The sequence below is a fragment of the Eleutherodactylus coqui genome, chromosome 6 (genome assembly GCF_035609145.1).
Source record: "Eleutherodactylus coqui strain aEleCoq1 chromosome 6, aEleCoq1.hap1, whole genome shotgun sequence".
Classification (NCBI taxonomy): Eukaryota; Metazoa; Chordata; class Amphibia; order Anura; family Eleutherodactylidae; genus Eleutherodactylus; species Eleutherodactylus coqui.
In genome coordinates this window covers 23,776,451-23,797,268 of record NC_089842.1, presented here as the reverse complement: position 1 = coordinate 23,797,268, position 20,818 = coordinate 23,776,451, and the positions used below count along the sequence as shown (strand labels likewise).

At 44.9% G+C, this 20,818-nt stretch overlaps 1 protein-coding gene across 5 annotated transcripts in view; it reads left to right on the top strand.

Annotated features, from left to right (window-relative positions):
• GRAMD1A (GRAM domain containing 1A) overlaps nucleotides 1-20,818 on the top strand; it is a 145,170-nt gene that overhangs the window by 52,527 nt on the left and 71,825 nt on the right. Inside the window, exon 1 of one of the 5 annotated variants that reach the window (XM_066606454.1) lies at nucleotides 3,310-3,471. The exons of 2 other annotated variants lie outside the window; for them this stretch is intronic. In XM_066606454.1, coding sequence (XP_066462551.1) covers nucleotides 3,359-3,471 — 113 coding nt within the window. In that variant the 5' untranslated portion in view covers nucleotides 3,310-3,358. Of the gene's footprint in view, nucleotides 1-3,309; nucleotides 3,676-4,090; nucleotides 4,110-20,818 lie in introns of those variants that run through there. 2 more of the 5 variants (XM_066606455.1, XM_066606456.1) reach the window with 2 other exon arrangements.

Sequence of the window (20,818 nt, the reverse complement as noted above, 5' to 3'; positions counted from 1 at the left end):
AAAGAATTATATACAGGAGATACCCAGGTTATACCAGGATGGTCTATATCACTATATACAGGGGATGTATAGCTTACACCAGCTGTACATATATAATTATATACAGGGGATACCCAGGTTATACCAGCATGTTCCATATCACTATATAAGGTAAATGTAGAACATATGCCAGCTGTACATATGTTATTATGTGCAGCAGATACCCAGGTTATACCAGAATGCTCCATATCATTATATACAGGATGTAAAACTTATACCAGTTATACATATAGAATTATATACAGGAGATACCAAGGTTATACCAGCATGCTCCATATCACTATATACAGGGAGATGTATAACTTATACCAGGAGTACATATATAATCATATACAGGCACTAGTGTAACTATAGGAGATGCAGGGGATGTGGGTATTATTGTATCTTTTCACCACCAGGAAGTAGTGGAGACCAGAGTGGCAGGCCGGTGACACCCCCTGTTCCTGATTGGCTGGAGAGCTGGGTCCCGTGCCGGTCCTGGCAGGCCACTAAGGTTTTCACACAGTGGCAAGGCTGGGAGCACCGGTGGCAGCAGGAGATCCACAGGCAGCAGCAGGGTACTACAGCTGCAAGCGTGGGAGCGGTGGCGGCACAAGCACATCCAGAGGCAGCAGCGCTAAGGCTTGGAACAGTGGGCGGCACTGGTGGCAGGAGATGCAGAGGCAGCAGGGGAAGGTGAGGCACAGCCGTGAAAAATCCCCCAAGTGCAGCGGCAAGGCTGGGAGCAGTGGCATGACAGGGACATTCCTCCATGGAAGCCCTGTCAAACCACTAGCTTCCAGTGGTGACAAGGTACAATAATACTGGGGATGCGGTGGCACCTGGGCCCAGGAGCCCTAGTGGGCCCATAAGGCCTCTCTTCTCCATATAGGGAGCCCAGTACTATGAATAAAGCATTATAGTTGAGGGCCCTGTTACAGGTTTTCGTATTGGGGCCCAGAAGCTTCAAGTTACGCCTCTACATACAGGTGATACCTAGGTTATACCAGCATATTCCATATCGCTATATAAGGGAGATGTGCAACTTATACCAGTTGTATATATATAATTATGTACAGGAGATACCCAGGTTACACCAGCATGCTCCATATCACTATATACAGGAGATGTCAAATGTATACCAGCATATAGAATTATATACAGAAGTTACCCAGGTTATACCAGCATGGTCCCTATGACTATATACAGGGAGATGTATAACGTATATCAGCTGTTCATATATAATTATCTGGGGGGGGGGGGGTGGATCTGCAGATTGGCTCCAGTCTCGGGGGTAATAGTTTCCTAGATTGCAGTCTGCTGAGACATGCCAGTGTCTTGGGCACTGCCACCTGTAAACACTTCCCTGGCATATAAGGAGAGCGGCTCTGAGCACACACGTACCTCGGGTCATTATACGTGACCCAGCTGTGAGAGAGGAGCTCGACGTCTGCACTCTCCAGGACCCTGATATTTAACCTCTAACAGGGTAACTGGAGAGCGCATTCAATGCCTCTGTATTGGAAAAAGGGTCACAGAGATCATATGGTAGGTGGTACCACCACCCGGCACAATAGAGAGAGCGGCTGCACACTAAATATAGCCGGGACTGCGGTACATGTGACGTCTGGGTGTACGGTGTCAGCACCGCTGCCTGTGAGCGAAAACTAGAGAAGACCAGCGGCCTATAAGATGCTATGGGATGAGGATGGAGGCGCCAAAGTAAAACCGAAATGGTGTCTTCACTCGCACCCAACATCCCTTCAATCCTTGAGTGGAGCGCCCTCCAAAGTCCTCCAGATCATGGAGCAGAACCATGACATCCAGTGATTGAGAAGAACTCAGGAGGCCAAGGCTATATGACCACTAGAGTCATGTGGGTGGGGGCAACATGGAGCATCCTGAAGCAGGTGGTGGGCTCGAGGACCATATTATTAATCACAATGGGACTCCCATCTCTTATCATCGCCATATTGCCTAGTCCTAGGGCAAGAGGACACTGCTTAAGAAGGGTGTCTTAAAGAAGGGTGGGTGTCTTTTCCCCCGGGGCATGATAAATAGGTCCCATCATGCCCTTACTATACTCTTTGTAAAAAAAAACAAAAAAAAACAACCCAGCCCAGCAAAACTCATGCAGTTCCATCTCAGGCCGTTCTGTAAGTGATGAGAGTTGTGGTGATTAGATGGACGGTCTTGTCACCGGAGACCTTAATAGTGATTTTCCCCCTTGGCCTATAAGGGGCTCTCGGAGGCTCCTTGTGTGTAGTGACCTCTTCTTCTGCTTGTAGAGCTTGTTGGCCACTAGACGCCTCTACGACACAGAGAAGAGATTTCACCCCGTTACCAGAGTCTGAGAGGGGCGCATTATTGGGATGTGAGAAGCTGGATGGTCGTATCCATGAATTGTCCCCCACCGGCTGTTCTGACCAGACTATTAGGAAGTGTTGGGACCAGTGGCTGGGGGCACACAAGGTGACCAGGCTCAGGACCCCCGACAGACCACCAGTAGAGAGGAGCGTCTGACCAGACTGTTAGGAGGTGTTGGGACCTGTGGATGTGTGAGGGCACACAAGGTGACTGGGCTCAGGATGCCCCCTACAGACCACCAGTAGAGAGGACCATCTGATAAGACTGTTAGGGGGTGTTGGGACCAGTGGATGTGTGAGGGCACATGAGGCAACTAGGCTCAGGATGCCCTCGACAGACCACCAGTAGAGAGGAGTGTCTGGTAGTCCAACAAGCACGAGCAGCTCCAACTTTTTCGTTGCTCGTATCTCATCTTGTATTCCTAAGCTAGAGGCAGTACAACAGGGTACTAGAGCCTCCATGCCCGCCCGTATCACATCTTGTATCTAAGCTAGAGGTGGTACAACAGGGTACTAGAGCCTCCATGCCCCCCATATCACATCTTGTATCCAAGCTAGAGGCGGTACAACAGGGTACTAGACCCTCCATGCCCGCCCGTATCACATCTTGTATCTAAGCTAGAGGTGGTACAACAGGGTACTAGACCCTCCATGCCCACCCGTATCACATCTTGTATCTAAGCTAGAGGTGGTACAACAGGGTACTAGAGCCTCCATTGCAGCATTACATCCTCCATCGGTTTTGGTTCTTTACTACGTGACCCGCTGGCTGTACTTATTCATCGCAGAATGCCGCCCCCCGACTACGTAACGTCCTGGGGACCCTCTGTAGCCGCCGCACGTTTGCTGCCCGGAGGCTGTGACACATTGTGTGATGCTTTTTGCCTCATTTCCCATCTCTTGTAGGAAAGGGGAGGGCGAACGAGGCAGCGGCGGTGGGGGGGAGGCTGGGTGTCAGATTTCTGAATCCTTAGATGCCGGAGAGAGAAGAGGAAAGGGACACTGAGCCCAGGAACCATGGCCGGCTGAGAGCAGACACAGGGCCGGCAGATGTGGCAACCTACACACAAAAGGAGGCAGCATGGAAGTAAGAGACGCCGTACACGACTTTAGACACTGACCCCCCAAAAACACCGCGAGCATCAACGACGCACACTGCAGACGGCAACATGATGCAAAGTAACACAGCGACGACCTAACTGGCAACGCTGCAGTCCACAGGGCCATGACACAGCCATCAGACTGAAGAACCGCGTCTACGAGGGACACGTGGAGCCCCCACTATGATCGAGTGAGTCTCAGCACCCCGCTTTTATCCTTACAGCCGATTGCGGGCTGGGGGCTCGCACGACGTTGGGGGGTCTGGCTGTAAAAATGGATTCGGCAATCGGTGGATGCGATGCATAGAACAGGAAGACAGCTGCGTACGTTTAACCCTTGCCAGCCTTCGCTTTCCTCTCTCATTGTCAGGCCATATGGTCTGCAGCATCGATGAATGAGCAGCACTGACCCAGAGGGGATTGCGGTATCTGGCCGGGGAGGGGGCTGCTGCGCGCTGCACACGTGGTCAGTGTTTTGGGTTATACAATATTACGATTGTTTTGGGATGAAACGTGGCACCGGTGAGAAAAAAACGTACGGCTGGCGAAACCGCAGTCCAGTGAGGGGCACCTCCAAAAGTGACTGACAGAGGCGGGTTTGACTTGTGGGGTCGCCCGTTATAACGTAAGTATATAGCGTTTGCATAGATCGTTACTACTGGGCACAATGGTGGTCAGGTAGCAACATGGTGTAGATGCAAAAATGGCGCCATGTTTGTAAACATGGTGGTTATACCATGTGACGGATTTATAGCGATCACCTTCAGCAGGCCAGGCACTTATCAATGGCAGCAATGTTCCAAATGCCCCCAAGCTCTTGCACATAGAGGAGGCGCGGGGTTCGGGGATCAGCATCGCTACGAGGGCTCCATCTTCCCGGAGATAATCTTCTCCCCCCTTTGCTTGCGTGGGTTTCATCCAGACGCAGTTTTCCTCCTACGGTCTTAACGCACAGGTTGAATGGCGTTCAGCGAAATGAATCATATGTGCGGTACAGATCAGGGCTACGGAGAGGGATTAGAGTGCAACCTCCTGTGGTCAAGGAGCGACATTAAAGGGGATCACCCAGTCAAAAAGCTTCTGCGACTTTCTAATAGACTTCTTCTTTCACTTCTGCATCATTATTAAGATCTTTGCTTGCTGTCTATTAATAGAAACCCCATTGTGACTGTTCTCACAGCGGCGGTTTGTTGCAATGTCTAAGTGCAGGCAACCTGGAGTCCAGGACAAGAAAGCTGCGGCTGTGTTTAGCTTCTGGAGTGCCAACTGCAGTGATACATTGTAACAGACCGCTCTTTGTATTCAACAGGACTGCAATATCAGGACGGGTGTTTGAAGATAAACTGTGAATGTTTGTTTAGTGGCAGCAAGCAGAGATCTTGAAAATGGCGAGTTGCAAAGCTACAGCGCTGAGCATTGTACAAATATTACGTTTTATTGGGATAATAATGGACGGCCCCTTTAAGAAAATGTTAATGTTCTTTTTAATACATTTATTGGGGTTCATTCACATCAGCATCGGACCTCTGCCGCTGATGGGCGCTAAAAAACGGGACAAAATAGCGCCACATGCAGCGCTGCTCAGTCCTGCCGAATCTGGCAAAATTATATTCAATAGGGGCCATCCGGCGCCATTTGTTTCCGGCATATGATGGTTCCAGTCAGCCAGGAGTTACTGTTTTCTTGCTCCCCCAAACAAAGCAGGAACACAGAAGCCCCTCGAGCTGATGTGAATGATCCCCTAACTCCCTCGTAAAAGGATTATACAGTAATATAGCAATATTCGCAGATGATACAAAACTATGTAAAGTAACGAACACCAAAGAGGACAGAATGCGGTTACAAGAGGATCTGGATAAGTTTGGGGCAGAAAAGTGGCAAATGAGTAACACTGATAAATGTGCGGTTCTGCACATGGGCAAGAAATACATGTCACCATTACACACTAAATGAGAAACCACTGGGGAACACGGATATGGAAAAGGACCTGGGGGTTTTAGATATCTGTAAGCTTAACTGGAGCAACCAGTGTCAGGCAGCTGCTGCCAAGGCACATAGGATCGTGGGGGGCATCAGAAGAGGTCTAGGGGCGCATGACGAAAACATTGTTGTTCCTCTTTACAAGTCACTGGTCAGACCACACATGGGACATTGTGGACAGTTTTGGGCACTGGTACTCAAGAAGGACATATCAGAGCTTGAGTGGGTACAAAGGCGGGCAACTAAAGTAAAAAATGGAATGGGCGGACTACAATACCCAGAGAGGACATCAAAATTGGAATAATTTTGTTTAGAAAAAAAGACGGTTTTGGGACAACCTAATAACTATGCATAAATATATTAGGGGACAATACAAGGATCTCTCCCATGATCTGTTTATACCCAGGACTGCGACTGTAACAAGGGGGCACCCTCTACAACTACTGGTTTCTACCCCAACATAGAAGGGGGTTCTTTACTGTAAGAGCAGTGAGACTGTGGAACTCTGTGCCTGAGGACGTAGTGATGGCAAAATCGATAAAGGAACTTGAGGGTTCTGGATACCTTCTTGGGCGATACAATATTACCTGTTATATCACTGATTCTTCAGAAGGGTCGATGATCCGGGGATTATTCTGATTGTGATTGGAGTCAGGAAGGAAATTGGTTTCTACTTCGTGTGTTTTTTTTGCCTTCCTCTGGATAAACATTAGGGGTAATAGGCTGAACTAGGTGGTGTCTTTTCAGCCTAACATACTATGTAACTCTGAACCTGCACTGATTAGTCCTAACATTAAACCAGCTGTGTAATACTTCGTCGCTCCCTCTCTGGAGTGTCCTGTAGTATCAGCAGCCGATCCTGTAGGTTGCTCGTTGCGGTCTCCATGGATCAGATTTGTTTCTCTCGATCAGGTGAGATCTGGGAGAAGAAGACATCACCTTGATCGCTCTGTCATGTTCCTGAGCAGTTCCTGCAGTGATTCCTGCTGCCATGAAGGGGGTACTTCTTTGTACAATGTTAGGTAGATGGTACATGATGCCAGGACCTCAGTGCCCAGCATCACACTGTCCTGGCCAGCTTGATTTCTTCCAAACCTAGTACCATCTCTTCCCCAGATAAGTGACGCACTCGTCTGTCCACGTGATGGAACATGATTCATCAGACCAGGCCACCTTCTTCTATTGCTCCATGCTTCAGTTCTGATGCTCTTGTTGGCACTTCCGGTGGTGAACAGGGGTTACATGGACACTCTGACCGGCCGGCCCCATATACAGCGAGTTGTAATGTCCTGTGTGATCTGTTGCTTTTTTAACATCTCCAGTAGGAACGTTATGAGTAATTTGTCCTACAGTTTCTCTTCTGTGTGATCGGACCAGATGGATTAGGCTTCATGCCCATCAATGACCCCAGGGTGCCATGAACCTGTAGCTGGTTGCCACTTGTTTTAGCACTTTCGGAAGTACTGACCACTACATACACTTTCATTCCACAGAAGGGGATCCCTTTAACTTGAGCCTCTCCCTTCTTGTATCTATCTCTTGTACTTTCAGTTGAGATTGCTGCTAATGTCTTCTGGTGTCCACCAGTCTCTTCAGATTGGAGAGGACAAATAAAAGTGGGGGTGCTTTACAGCTGGGTGTCATCTTCCAGGATACGGGAGTGATGACATTGTGTGACTGAGACAAGACTGAAGAACCTTTTATTGGTTCTGCACCTTGTGACCTCATTGTCCTTGATGATGGACCTTCATTTGGGCAGGGGGCTATTGGACATCTTCTGGTCTTTGCACGTTCTTCAGTGGTTTTCGTGTTCCCACAGTTGCAGGTGAATGTTGTGTAAGGGCGCGGTGGTGACAGACGGAGGCGGGGGCAAATTACATTGTATCTTTTTGCAGGAGGGTTAAAATACTGAAGCGTTGCAAAAACATAGTAAAATCTGCTATTCTGTCACCACAAATACAATAACTCGAGAGCTTGTACTTTTTAGCAGTTGCAATTGTCCATCTAATAACTTTTTACTTTCTAACTACCCCTAACTACTAATACCCCGGTACCGCAGGTCCTAATACTTCTAAGTAGTCTACTATATATGTGGACCTAACGCCCTCTCTGGCTCAGTTACGTACATTGGGCTTGCCGCCCGAAGCAATACATCATAGTAGACTTATGACCGAAGCACTCTAAACTCACCGGGCTGTCTGTTCTCAGCCCTCTTTTCCCCGCTGCTCTTCTTTCTTGTCGCCAGCTCTCCTTCGCTTGTACACACAGAACTCTGACTACCCTTAGGCCTGCATATGGCTCCATCCATCGCTCCGTTCCTGGCTCTCCGCATCTGACTTTGGCATCACTTGCAGTAGCTTATCTCTCGTTCTCTCACCAGTGTCCACCTTGGCTTGCACATACCAACCGCTTGCTGTTATGACTCTTACTGAAGTAGCCACCAAAATGCACATGCTGGCCCCACGTCATCTCTTAAAGGTTCCTGTGCTGCCATGTATGGGAGAGTCCATCATCAGATGGCTCACCATGACTCACTTTGCTGTATTAGACCTCTAACCTTTACACCGCCACTGTCTTTCTCTATTTCAAGAACTGACTGATTCCTCAGGCCTCCTGGTACATTCCATAATCTATCGCACCTCCAATAGGCATCATTGTTGCCAGGTAGTCAGTGTTATGGCTGATCAGTGTATAGAACGAGGTAAAAGGTCACATGTTGGTGGTACACAGGGCCCAATATACTGCTTGGAGATATATGGGAGAGTAGAGGGTCAGGAAGTCCAGGATAAGAGGATGTGGGGATTGCCCATAGCAGTGTGGCATTACCCCTGGCTTCCCTCTCCCTTTCCATGTGAAGTTGGGCACTTGTAGACAAGAGGAGCCCTATATAAGCTTACATCATACAATGGGACAAGTTCTTGCTGGGCCACATGGTAGAGGCTGTCTATCCCCGTATCCCATGGGAGGATTCATTCACTACCTGAACATATAGCATTGAGGCCCAATCTAGTCCACGCATACTCTATGAGAGGGGAGGTGATTGTTGTGGGGCTGACGTCATCCAAGCACTATAGCATGGGGCGGACACAACTCAATGTGGTGATCGCTATTGGGGGCATGAGGCAAAAAACATGGGTCATATGCCACTGTGTTTATCATAAGCGCAGATCTGAGGGTGGACAGGGGCCCTACTTACCATAGATGCAGCTTCTCCATAAGCTCTGCCCACAATTGGGATGTGTACGAATCACGTCAGCGCAGAGTTGCAGCTTTGTGATCCTCTACACCAGCTTCTCATCTGCTCTGGACTTTGACGGTTTACTCACTGTAACGTCCATGCCCCCGCGGACAAACAATAGAGTCTGCACGATTATCACTATATGTAATAAAAAGCACAAAGAACTCCAGAGGTCACCTCACCTTCCGGTCAAGGTCAAACATGGAATACCTGCACACCATCCACAAATTCACACTATCTGCCTCACAATTCACCCCGCAGCTGTACGAATATAGTCAGACTCTAAATGCATCAAGTACACAAATGATATACTAGACACAAAGCAAACATAAAAGGCAACTCCAGCCACAAACAACAATTCTGTACTTCTATATTCTCGTACATAGGGGGAAGTGTTATAGTGATTATACTCTTGTACATAGGAGGCAGTATTATAGTAGTTATATTCTTCTACATAGGAGGCAGTATTATAGTAGTTATATTCTTGTACATAGGGGGCAGTATTATAGTAGTTATATTCTTGTACATAGGGAGCAGCATTATAGTAGTTATATTCTTGTACATAGGAGGCAGTATTATAGTAGTTATATTCTTCTACATAGGAGGCAGTATTATAGTAGTTATATTCTTCTACATAGGAGGCAGTATTATAGTAGTTATATTCTTGTACATAGGGGCAGTATTATAGTAGTTATATTCTTGTACATAGGGGGCAGTATTATAGTAGTTATATGCTTGTACATAGGGGCAGTATTATAGTAGTTATATTCTTGTACATAGGAGGCAGTATTATAGTAGTTATATTCTTGTACATAGGGGGCAGTATTATAGTAGTTATATTCCTATACATAGGGGCAGTATTATAATTGTTATATTCTTGTACATAGGGGGGCAGTATTATAGTAGTTATATTCTTATACATATGGGGCAGTATTATAGTAGTTATTTTCTTGTACATATGGGGCAGTATTATAGTAGTTATATTCTTGTACATAGGGGGCAGTATTATAGTAGTTATATTCTTGTACATAGGAGCAGTATTATAGTAGTTATATTCTTGTACATAGGGGGCAGTATTATAGTAGTTATATTCTTGTACATAGGAGCAGTATTATAGTAGTTATATTCTTGTACATAGGAGGCAGTATTATAGTAGTTATATTCTTGTACATAGGAGGCAGTATTATAGTAGTTATATTCTTGTACATAGGAGCAGTATTATAGTAGTTCTATTCTTGTACATAGGGGCAGTATTATAGTAGTTCTATTCTTGTACATAGGGGCAGTATTATAGTAGTTCTATTCTTGTACATAGGGAGCAGTATTATAGTAGTTATATTCTTGTACATAGGAGCAGTATTATAGTAGTTATATTCTTGTACATAGGAGGCAGTATTATAGTAGTTATATTCTTGTACATAGGGGGCAGTATTATAGTAGTTATATTCTTGTACATAGGAGCAGTATTATAGTAGTTATATTCTTGTACATAGGAGGTAGTCTTATAGTAGTTCTATTCTTGTACATAGGAGCAGTATTATAGTAGTTATATTCTTGTACATAGGAGGCAGTATTATAGTAGTTATATTCTTGTACATAGGAGGCAGTATTATAGTAGTTATATTCTTGTACATAGGAGCAGTATTATAGTAGTTCTATTCTTGTACATAGGGGCAGTATTATAGTAGTTCTATTCTTGTACATAGGGGCAGTATTATAGTAGTTCTATTCTTGTACATAGGGAGCAGTATTATAGTAGTTATATTCTTGTACATAGGAGCAGTATTATAGTAGTTATATTCTTGTACATAGGAGGCAGTATTATAGTAGTTATATTCTTGTACATAGGAGGCAGTATTATAGTAGCTATATTCTTGTACATAGGAGGCAGTATTGTAGTAGTTATATTCTTGTACATAGGAGGCAGTATTATTGTAGTTATATTCTTGTACATAGGGGCAGTATTATAGTAGTTATATTCCTGTACATAGGAGGCAGTATTATAGTACTTCTATTCTTGTACATAGGAGGCAGTATTATAGTAGTTCTATTCTTGTACATAGGGAGCAGTATTATAGTAGTTATATTCTTGTACATAGGAGCAGTATTATAGTAGTTATATTCTTGTACATAGGAGGCAGTATTATAGTAGTTATATTCTTGTACATAGGAGGCAGTATTATAGTAGCTATATTCTTGTACATAGGAGGCAGTATTATAGTAGTTATATTCTTGTACATAGGAGGCAGTATTATTGTAGTTATATTCTTGTACATAGGGGCAGTATTATAGTAGCTATATTCTTGTATATAGGAGGCAGTATTATAGTAGTTATATTCTTGTACATAGGAGGCAGTATTATTGTAGTTATATTCCTGTACATAGGGGGCAGTATTATAGTAGTTATATTCTTGTTTATAGGGGGCAGTATTATAGTAGTTATATTCTTGTACATAGGAGGCAGTATTATAGTAGTTATATTCTTGTACATAGGGGGCAGTATTATAGTACTTATATTCCTGTACATAGGGGGCAGTATTATAGTAGTTATATTCTTGTACATAGGAGTCAGAATTATAGTAGTTATATTCTTGTACATAGGGAGCAGTATTATAGTAGTTATGTTCTTTTACACAGGGGGCAGTATTATAGTAGTTGTATTCTTGTACATAGGAGCAGTATTATAGTAGTTATAGTTTTGTACATAGGGGCAGTATTATAGTAGTTATTTTCTTGTACATAGGGAGCAGTATTATAGTAGTTATATTCTTGTACATAGGGGGCAGTATTATCGTAGTTATATTCTTGTACATAGGGGGCAGTATTATCGTAGTTATAATCCTGTACATAGGGGCAGTATTATAGTAGTTATATTCTTGTACATAGGGGGCAGTATTATAGTAGCTATATTCTTGTAGATAGGGGGCAGGATTATAGTAGTTATATTCTTGTATATAGGGAGCAGTATTATAGTAGTTATATTCTTGTACATAGGAGCAGTATTATAGTAGTTATATTCTTGTACATAGGAGGTAGTCTTACAGTAGTTCTATTCTTGTACATAGGAGCAGTATTATAGTAGTTATATTCTTGTACATAGGAGGCAGTATTATAGTAGTTATATTCTTGTACATAGGAGGCAGTATTATAGTAGTTATATTCTTGTACATAGGAGCAGTATTATAGTAGTTATGTGCTTGTACATAGGGGCAGTATTATAGTAGTTCTATTCTTGTACATAGGGGCAGTATTATAGTAGTTCTATTCTTGTACATAGGGAGCAGTATTATAGTAGTTATATTCTTGTACATAGGAGCAGTATTATAGTAGTTATATTCTTGTACATAGGAGGCAGTATTATAGTAGTTATATTCTTGTACATAGGAGGCAGTATTATAGTAGCTATATTCTTGTACATAGGAGGCAGTATTATAGTAGTTATATTCTTGTACATAGGAGGCAGTATTATTGTAGTTATATTCTTGTACATAGGGGCAGTATTATAGTAGTTATATTCCTGTACATAGGAGGCAGTATTATAGTAGTTCTATTCTTGTACATAGGAGGCAGTATTATAGTAGTTCTATTCTTGTACATAGGGAGCAGTATTATAGTAGTTATATTCTTGTACATAGGAGCAGTATTATAGTAGTTATATTCTTGTACATAGGAGGCAGTATTATAGTAGTTATATTCTTGTACATAGGAGGCAGTATTATAGTAGCTATATTCTTGTACATAGGAGGCAGTATTATAGTAGTTATATTCTTGTACATAGGAGGCAGTATTATTGTAGTTATATTCTTGTACATAGGGGCAGTATTATAGTAGCTATATTCTTGTATATAGGAGGCAGTATTATAGTAGTTATATTCTTGTACATAGGAGGCAGTATTATTGTAGTTATATTCCTGTACATAGGGGGCAGTTTTATAGTAGTTATATTCTTGTTTATAGGGGGCAGTATTATAGTAGTTATATTCTTGTACATAGGAGGCAGTATTATAGTAGTTATATTCTTGTACATAGGGGGCAGTATTATAGTACTTATATTCCTGTACATAGGGGGCAGTATTATAGTAGTTATATTCTTGTACATAGGAGTCAGAATTATAGTAGTTTCTTTCTTTTACACAGGGGGCAGTATTATAGTAGTTGTATTCTTGTACATAGGAGCAGTATTATAGTAGTTATAGTTTTGTACATAGGGGCAGTATTATAGTAGTTATTTTCTTGTACATAGGGAGCAGTATTATAGTAGTTATATTCTTGTACATAGGGGGCAGTATTATCGTAGTTATAATCCTGTACATAGGGGCAGTATTATAGTAGTTATATTCTTGTACATAGGGGGCAGTATTATAGTAGCTATATTCTTGTAGATAGGGGGCAGGATTATAGTAGTTATATTCTTGTATATAGAAGACAGTATTATAGTAGTTATATTCTTGTACTTAGGGGGCAGTATTATAGTAGTTATATTCTTGTACATAGGAAGCAGTATTATAGTAGTTATATTCTTGTACATAGGAGGCAGTATTATAGTAGTTATATTCTTGTACATAGGAGGCAGTATTATAGTAGTTATGTTCTTGTACATAGGGGGCACTACTTTAGTAGTTATATTCTTGTATATAGGGGGCAGTATTATAGTAGTTATATTCTTGTACATAGGAGGCAGTATTATAGTAGTTATATTCTTGTACATATGGGGCAGGATTATAGTAGTTATATTCTTGTATATAGAAGACAGTATTATAGTAGTTATATTCTTGTAAATAGGGGGCAGAATTATACTGGTTTATGTCTTGTTCTACAACTATTGTTCTGCTGTGTAATATTCATTTCTGTGTGGTTGGTAGTTCTGGGTATGGTAGGTAGATCCCTGGTGACTGAGTAATATGAACTGCCATAACAGTTGCTCAGTTGTTTCTGGGTTTGGTAGCATTCAGTAAAGTATTTATCTCTTGTGGAGGAAGGATTGTGACACTGCGGGCTTGTATGTATTTGTACAATAGATGCTGCAACAAGTGACAGCAGAAATGGAAGTAATAGGAAGCCATGGGGGTGCAGGGTGGGGGGCTGGGAGGGAAGAGAAGAATTTAAGCAGTGAGTGAGACGGGAAGGGGTGTTGAAGAACAGACTGCACAGCAGAGAGGTGGAGATGTCTCTCAGTGACTGCAGCATGAAGAGACCTGTCTCATGATCCTTCATGACTTATTCATGCGTGTACATGTGTCTGTGTGATTGCTCAGTGGACGCTGCGCATCTACAACCTCAATGCTACCTGCAGAGGTGTAAAGGGAGGGTTACCTGTCGTCAGCCGCAGGCTACGGGATCTCTCCGGAGCTTTACATGAGTCAGTACAAAGTATTACACCTTGATGAGTTCCATGGAATTGCTTAGCAAATAGTATCACACATGACGGGCTTAAAAATCCCAAGCCAGCAGAGTATCACACATGATGTGCTTAGATACAACCATTCAGCAGACAGCACACATAATAAGCTTAAAGGGGTTGGACCAGGATCACAAGGTATCCCCTATCCATGGCATGGGGGATTCATTGCTGAGACCCCCAACGATCCACAGTCCTGTTCCCTAGGGATAGGGAATAATTTGCTGATTGTTGGATACACAGCTCAGAATAGAGTACCACATATGACAGGATTAGATACATTAGATCTGCAGGCAGTACCAGATGATGAGATTATATACAGTTTAGCAGATGGTATCGCACATGATAGGATTAGATACAGCATCTCAGTAGACAGTAACACACATGATAGGATTAGATACCGCAGTTTAGCAGATCGTATCGCACATGACAGGATTAGATACAGACTCCGGGTGACAAGACCTGACGGAGGCCATTGCAGCGCCTATAGGGGATGTTCTCTGCATAGATCCTCATAGGCTCTTTCTGGACATCATACTGCAGTGATACATCCCCGCTGCTCTCTGCTGTGTCAGTCCTCACTGCTCATGAAGCAGGTAGACCAGGATGAGCAGGACTGTAGGGCCTGGCGTGGTATCTACACATTGTACTCTTTCTCATCTGTACACTGGGCTGCACATTGAGCAGATATCTTAAAGGGATTCTCCAGAGAAGGCCTTGGCTGCTCGTGTACTAATACAGATCCTACTACCTATTAGTATCATTTATAGTACCAGTGTCCATGCGCCGCTTACTAATATAATAATATATAGTGAAAGGGATTGTTTCCACACTGGACAATGGTTGACGATTAGATGAAGGCCGGACTGGTGATGGCGGCATTAGCACTGGAGATGATATGATATCACGTTCAGGAGATGTGAGGATAGCGGTGAAGGACTATGCTACAATGTTGTTAGTCAGTATGCACCGTCAGCCATGTATGTGGACGTTTGTGAAGTGTTATTTATTGGAGTCTCCACACAGGTGTCCAGCTACAAACTGCCTGACTGAGTACTGCTGTATCCATAGCAACTGAGGCCACCGGGGTTTGTGGGGGATGTAGTCCACCCATAATTCCTCATTCAGCTCAGAGACCATGTGACTGATCACATGACAGCATCACAGGTCCTGTGAGCACACGAGCTATGTATGTGTACATTTGTTAGGTGTCATTTATTGGAGTCTCCACACAGGTGTCCAGATGTCTCACAACCAGCTACACACTGCCAGACTGAGTACTACTGTATCCATGAGGTCGCAGGGTTTTTGGGGGATGTAGTCCTCCCATAATCCCTCATTCAGTGCACAAGGAGGATAAAGGATCTGTGATGACCTCATTGCCATGTCATCAGGGGCGGAGCTAAGAGCCGATAACTGATTACGTGATGGTGACATCACACAGGTGCTGTCAGGCTCTGCATGTAACTCACACAGCACACACGGACTCACAGACAAGTGGTCGTTAGCACTTTGATTAAGATTGGATGCTGATTTTGGGGTCTGCAAGGATTATTGTACCCTGCATGACTGATTCCTGAATATGACTATAGATGAATAGGGTGACAGAGGGCGCTATATACAGTATATCCTGTCTATAAAGAGAAGCCATGACCAGGGGCTTCTACCAATAGTGCTCCCTGTTGGCTGCCAGAAGATAGATGGTATATAAGTTGCCACAGTCCTCTGTGTTTTCATATCTTTATCCGTATAAAAATGTTTGTGGAGGAAAACCTTAAAATTTGTGAGATTCAGGAGAGAACAAGCCACACCCACTATTTATAGCTCCACCCATCATACTATAACTTCACATACATCGACTCCTCCCATTTGTACATTATCCCTCTGTTCTCTGCACATAAAGAGGGGCGGCCCCACAGCTTTTGAGACCAACGCTGGTGATTTATTTAATGTAAATTTTAATAGACGGAGCAGAAAAATAATCTGGATACATGTGGGATTATGGCCCAGCTTCAGTGTCTGATGTATGGCACCTCATTAAACTTGTCAGCAAGCTGGCTGTTAACAGAGAGCAACAGCAGCTTAGTTTGAGCGGTCACACGGCCCTGAAGGTCTTTACAACCTTCTGATGTATTTTATCTGTATCCATCAGCTGTTTCCAGGGCTGAAGGGGTTAACGACAAGCTTAGGGTGGAAAGGAACAGATAGCCCTTCAGTAATGAGGACTCAGCAGCTTTCTGCCCGCATTCCCCCTACATGGCGATTATTAACAGGTTTAACGGTCTGTTGAGCAGATTAACTGAAAAGGGACAGAAATAAACATTTCCCACATAATAGTCTGAGATATAATCTCCTTCTCCGGACCCCCTCACACCCGAGAACCGGACATGGCTACCCAATGAGAAAAATGTTAATGGATCTCCATATAACGTAAGTGAAATAGAAGCTGTGGGGTCTGTAGATCAAAGAATCATAGAATGGTAGAGTTGGAAGGGACCTCCAGGGTAATCAGGTCCGACCCCCTCCCAGGGCAGGATTCACCAAATCATCCCAGACAGATGTCTGTCCAGCCTTTGTTTGAAGACTTCCATTGAAGGAGAACTCACCACCTCCCTTGGCAACCTGTTCCACTCATTGATCACCCTCACTGTCTAATATCTAATCTGTGTCTCCTCCCTTTCAGATTCATCCCATTGCTTCTACTCTTTCCTTGTGCAAATGAGAATAGGGCTGATCCCTCTGCACTGTGACAGCCCTTCAGATATTTGTAGACATCTATTAAGTCTCCTCTCAGCCTTCTCTTCTGCAAGCTAAACATTCCCAGATCCTTTAACCGTTCCTCATAGGACATGATTTGCAGACCGCTCACCATCCTGGTAACTCTTCTCTGAACTTGCTCCAGTTTGTCTATGTCTTTTTTAAAGTGGGGTGCCCAGAACTGGACCCAGTATTCCAGATGAGGTCTGACTAAGGAAGCGTAGAGGGGGATAATGACCTCACGTCATCTAGACTCTATGCTTCTCTTAATGCATCCAGAATCAGGTTTTTTCCTTTTTGGCCGACCCTCTCCTGCAGACACGGACTGATCACTACAGACCGGTCCTCTCCTGCAGACACGGACTGATCACTACAGACCGTTCCTCTCCTGCAGACCCTGACTGATCACTACAAACCAGTCTTCTCCTGCAGATACTGACTGATCACTACAGACTGATCCTCTCCTGCAGACACTGACTGATCCCTACAGTCCGGCCCTCTCCTGCAGACACTGACTGATCAGTACAGACCGGTCCTCTCCTGCAGACACTGACTGATCACTACAGACCGGCCCTCTCCTGCAGACACTGACTGATCAGTACAGACCGGTCCTCTCCTGCAGACACTGGCTGATCACTACAGACCGTTCCTCTCCTGCAGACACTCACTGATCACTACAGACGGGTTCTCTCCTGCAGACACTGACTGATCACTACAGACCGGTCCTCTCCTGCAGACATGAACTGATCACTACAGACCGGTCCTCTCCTGCAGACATGAACTGATCACTACACACCAGTCCTCTTCTGCAGATACTGACTGATCACTGCAGACCGGTCCTCTCCTGCAGATACTGACTGATCACTACAGACCGGTCCTCTCCTGCAGATACTGACTGATCACCACAGACCAGTCCTCTCCTGCAGACACTGACTGATCACTACAGACCGGTCCTCTCCTGCAGACCCTGACTGATCACTACAAACCAGTCTTCTCCTGCAGATACTGACTGATCACTACTGACCTCCAGTCCTCTCCTGCAGACACTGACTGATTACTACAGACCGGTCCTCTACAGCAGAAACTGACTGATCCCTACAGTCCGGCCCTCTCCTGCAGACACTGACTGATCAGTACAGACCGGTCCTCTACAGCAGAAACTGACTGATCCCTACAGTCCGGCCCTCTCCTGCAGACACTGACTGATCAGTACAGACCGGTCCTCTCCTGCAGACACTGACTGATCACTACAGACCGGTTCTCTCCTGCAGACACTGACTGATCACTACAGACCAGTCCTCTCCTGCAGATACTGACTGATCACTTCAGACCAGTCCTCTCCTGCAGACACTGACTAATCACTACAGACCAGTCCTCTCCTGCAGACACTGACTGATCACTACAGACCGGTCCTCTCCTGCAGACACTGACTGATCACTACAGACCGGTCCTCTCCTGCAGACACTGACTGATCACTACAGACCGGTCCTCTCCTGCAGACACTGACTGATCAGTACAGACCGGTCCTCTCCTGCAGACACTGACTGATCACTACATACCGGTCCTCTCCTGCAGACACTGACTGATCACTACAGACCAGTCCTCTCCTGCAGATACTGACTGATCACTTCAGACCAGTCCTCTCCTGCAGACACTGACTGATCACTACAGACCAGTCCTCTCCTGCAGACACTGACTGATCACTACAGACCGGTCCTCTCCTGCAGACACTGACTGATCACTACAGACCGGTCCTCTCCTGCAGACACTGACTGATCACTACAGACCGGTCCTCTCCTGCAGACACTGACTGATCACTACAGACCGGTCCTCTCCTGCAGACACTGACTGATCACTACAGACCGGTCCTCTCCTGCAGACATGAACTGATCACTACAGACCAGTCCTCTTCTGCAGATACTGACTGATCACTGCGGACCGGTCCTCTCCTGCAGATACTGACTGATCACTACAGACCAGTTCTCTCCTGCAGACACTGACTGATCACTACAGACCAGTTCTCTCCTGCAGACACTGACTGATCACTACAGACCGATCCTCTTCTGCAGACACTGACTGATCACTACAGACCGGTCCTCTCCTGCAGACACTGACTGATCACTACAGACCGGTCCTCTCCTGCAGACACTGACTAATCACTACAGACTGGTCCTCTCCTGCAGATACTGACTATTCACTGCGGACCGGTCCTCTCCTGCAGATACTGACTGATCACTACAGACCAGTTCTCTCCTGCAGACACTGACTGATCACTACAGACCGGTCCTCTCCTGCAGACCCTGACTGATCACTACAGACCAGTTCTCTCCTGCAGACACTGACTAATCACTACAGACTGGTCCTCTCCTGCAGATACTGACTATTCACTACAGACCGGTCCTCTCCTGCAGACACTGACTAATCACTACAGACCGATCCTCTCCTGCAGACACTGACTATTCACTGCGGACCGGTCCTCTTTTTTGCACTCTTGCCATCTTGTATAGTAACGTAGAACGTGTTGGTGAAGACAGATGAGTAAAATAATGATCATTGTCCATTCCAGAAAACGTGGGTGCTGGAGGAACAATGCGAACAGGACGCGGAACAGGATGCATTTATGTCCCTTGTACCTGTGCCAGGGTCCTCTTAGCATTTAATGTGCAATGGAAAATTTTAGGGAAATGGTGTCTGTAGCGCCCCATACTGTGCAGCATCGCAATGCACACAGCGCACCTTGGACTCACACAACATAATTACAAAGATGTTGAAACACTGAATAACCTGTTGTCTCTTATATGTGGAGAAGTACAATACAAAGAAATTGCTTAGTTCTACAACTGTATCTGCACAGAGCTTGCTTCTGGAGCTGTATTTATGTGCTGAGCTTGCATCTGGTGTTTTATTTATGTGCTGAGCTTGCTTCTGGGGCTGTATTTATGTTCTCGGCTTGCTTCTGGTACTGTATTTATGAGCTCAGCTTGCTTCTAGTGCTATATTCATGTGCCGAGCTTGCTTCTGGTACTGTATTTATGTACTCATCTTGCTTTTGGTGCTGTATTTGTGCACCAAGCTTGGTTCTGGTACAGTATTTTTGTACAGAGGATAATTTTATATGGGGGAGCGCGTTATCGGGCTGTGAATCTCAGCCCAATATCACGCTTGGGAACATGCGATCTCCCCGCGGCTGCGAGGCATTTTTGTGTCGAATACCCCTCGGATCACTTCAGGGAGCTGGCGATCCTCCGGCGCGGCTGAGGATCTTCAAGTGTTTCCCATTGTTTTCATTGCTCCTCATGCGCCATGCAATATTTTTTCCTTGCCCCATTGAAAGCAATGGGCAAGGTATTGCGATGAAACGCCAAAAGATAAGGCATGCTGGGATTTTTTTGCCGTCCCACAATGCAAGAAAAAATAAATAAAAATTAAGCGCTCATGTATGTTATCCCATTTAAAAGAATGGTGTTCTTATTCGTGCGTCTCGCAATGCACAAATTTCGCGCAATTTTCTCGGCTGTGCGAAAGCGGCCTGAGTTTGATTGTGATGCTGTATTTCTGTTCTGTGATTTTCTGTACTGAGCTTGGTTCGGGGCTGAAGTCGTGTGCTGGTTACTGCATGCAGTGATCTTTAGGCCTCATGCCCACCGCCGGGTCAGATTCCACCCATGAAATATCGCAGCGGAATCAGACCCGGTGCCCCCCAGAGACCCTACACTCACCTCTCTGCATCCGCCGCTAGTGTCTTGCAGTGCAGTGCATGACGCACTGGGCGGTGACGCGGATTCTCGCTGTACTTCCGCTGTGCACACAGCGGAAGTATTGCGGGATGAACGGCTTCCACTGACTGCGCAATTTTCCGCATAAAATTGAACATGCAGCGATTCTCCACCGCGTGCGGGAAATAGCGGATGATTTCCGCTCGTGAGTATGGGAGAATTGTTTCCCGCAGCATGTCTATGGA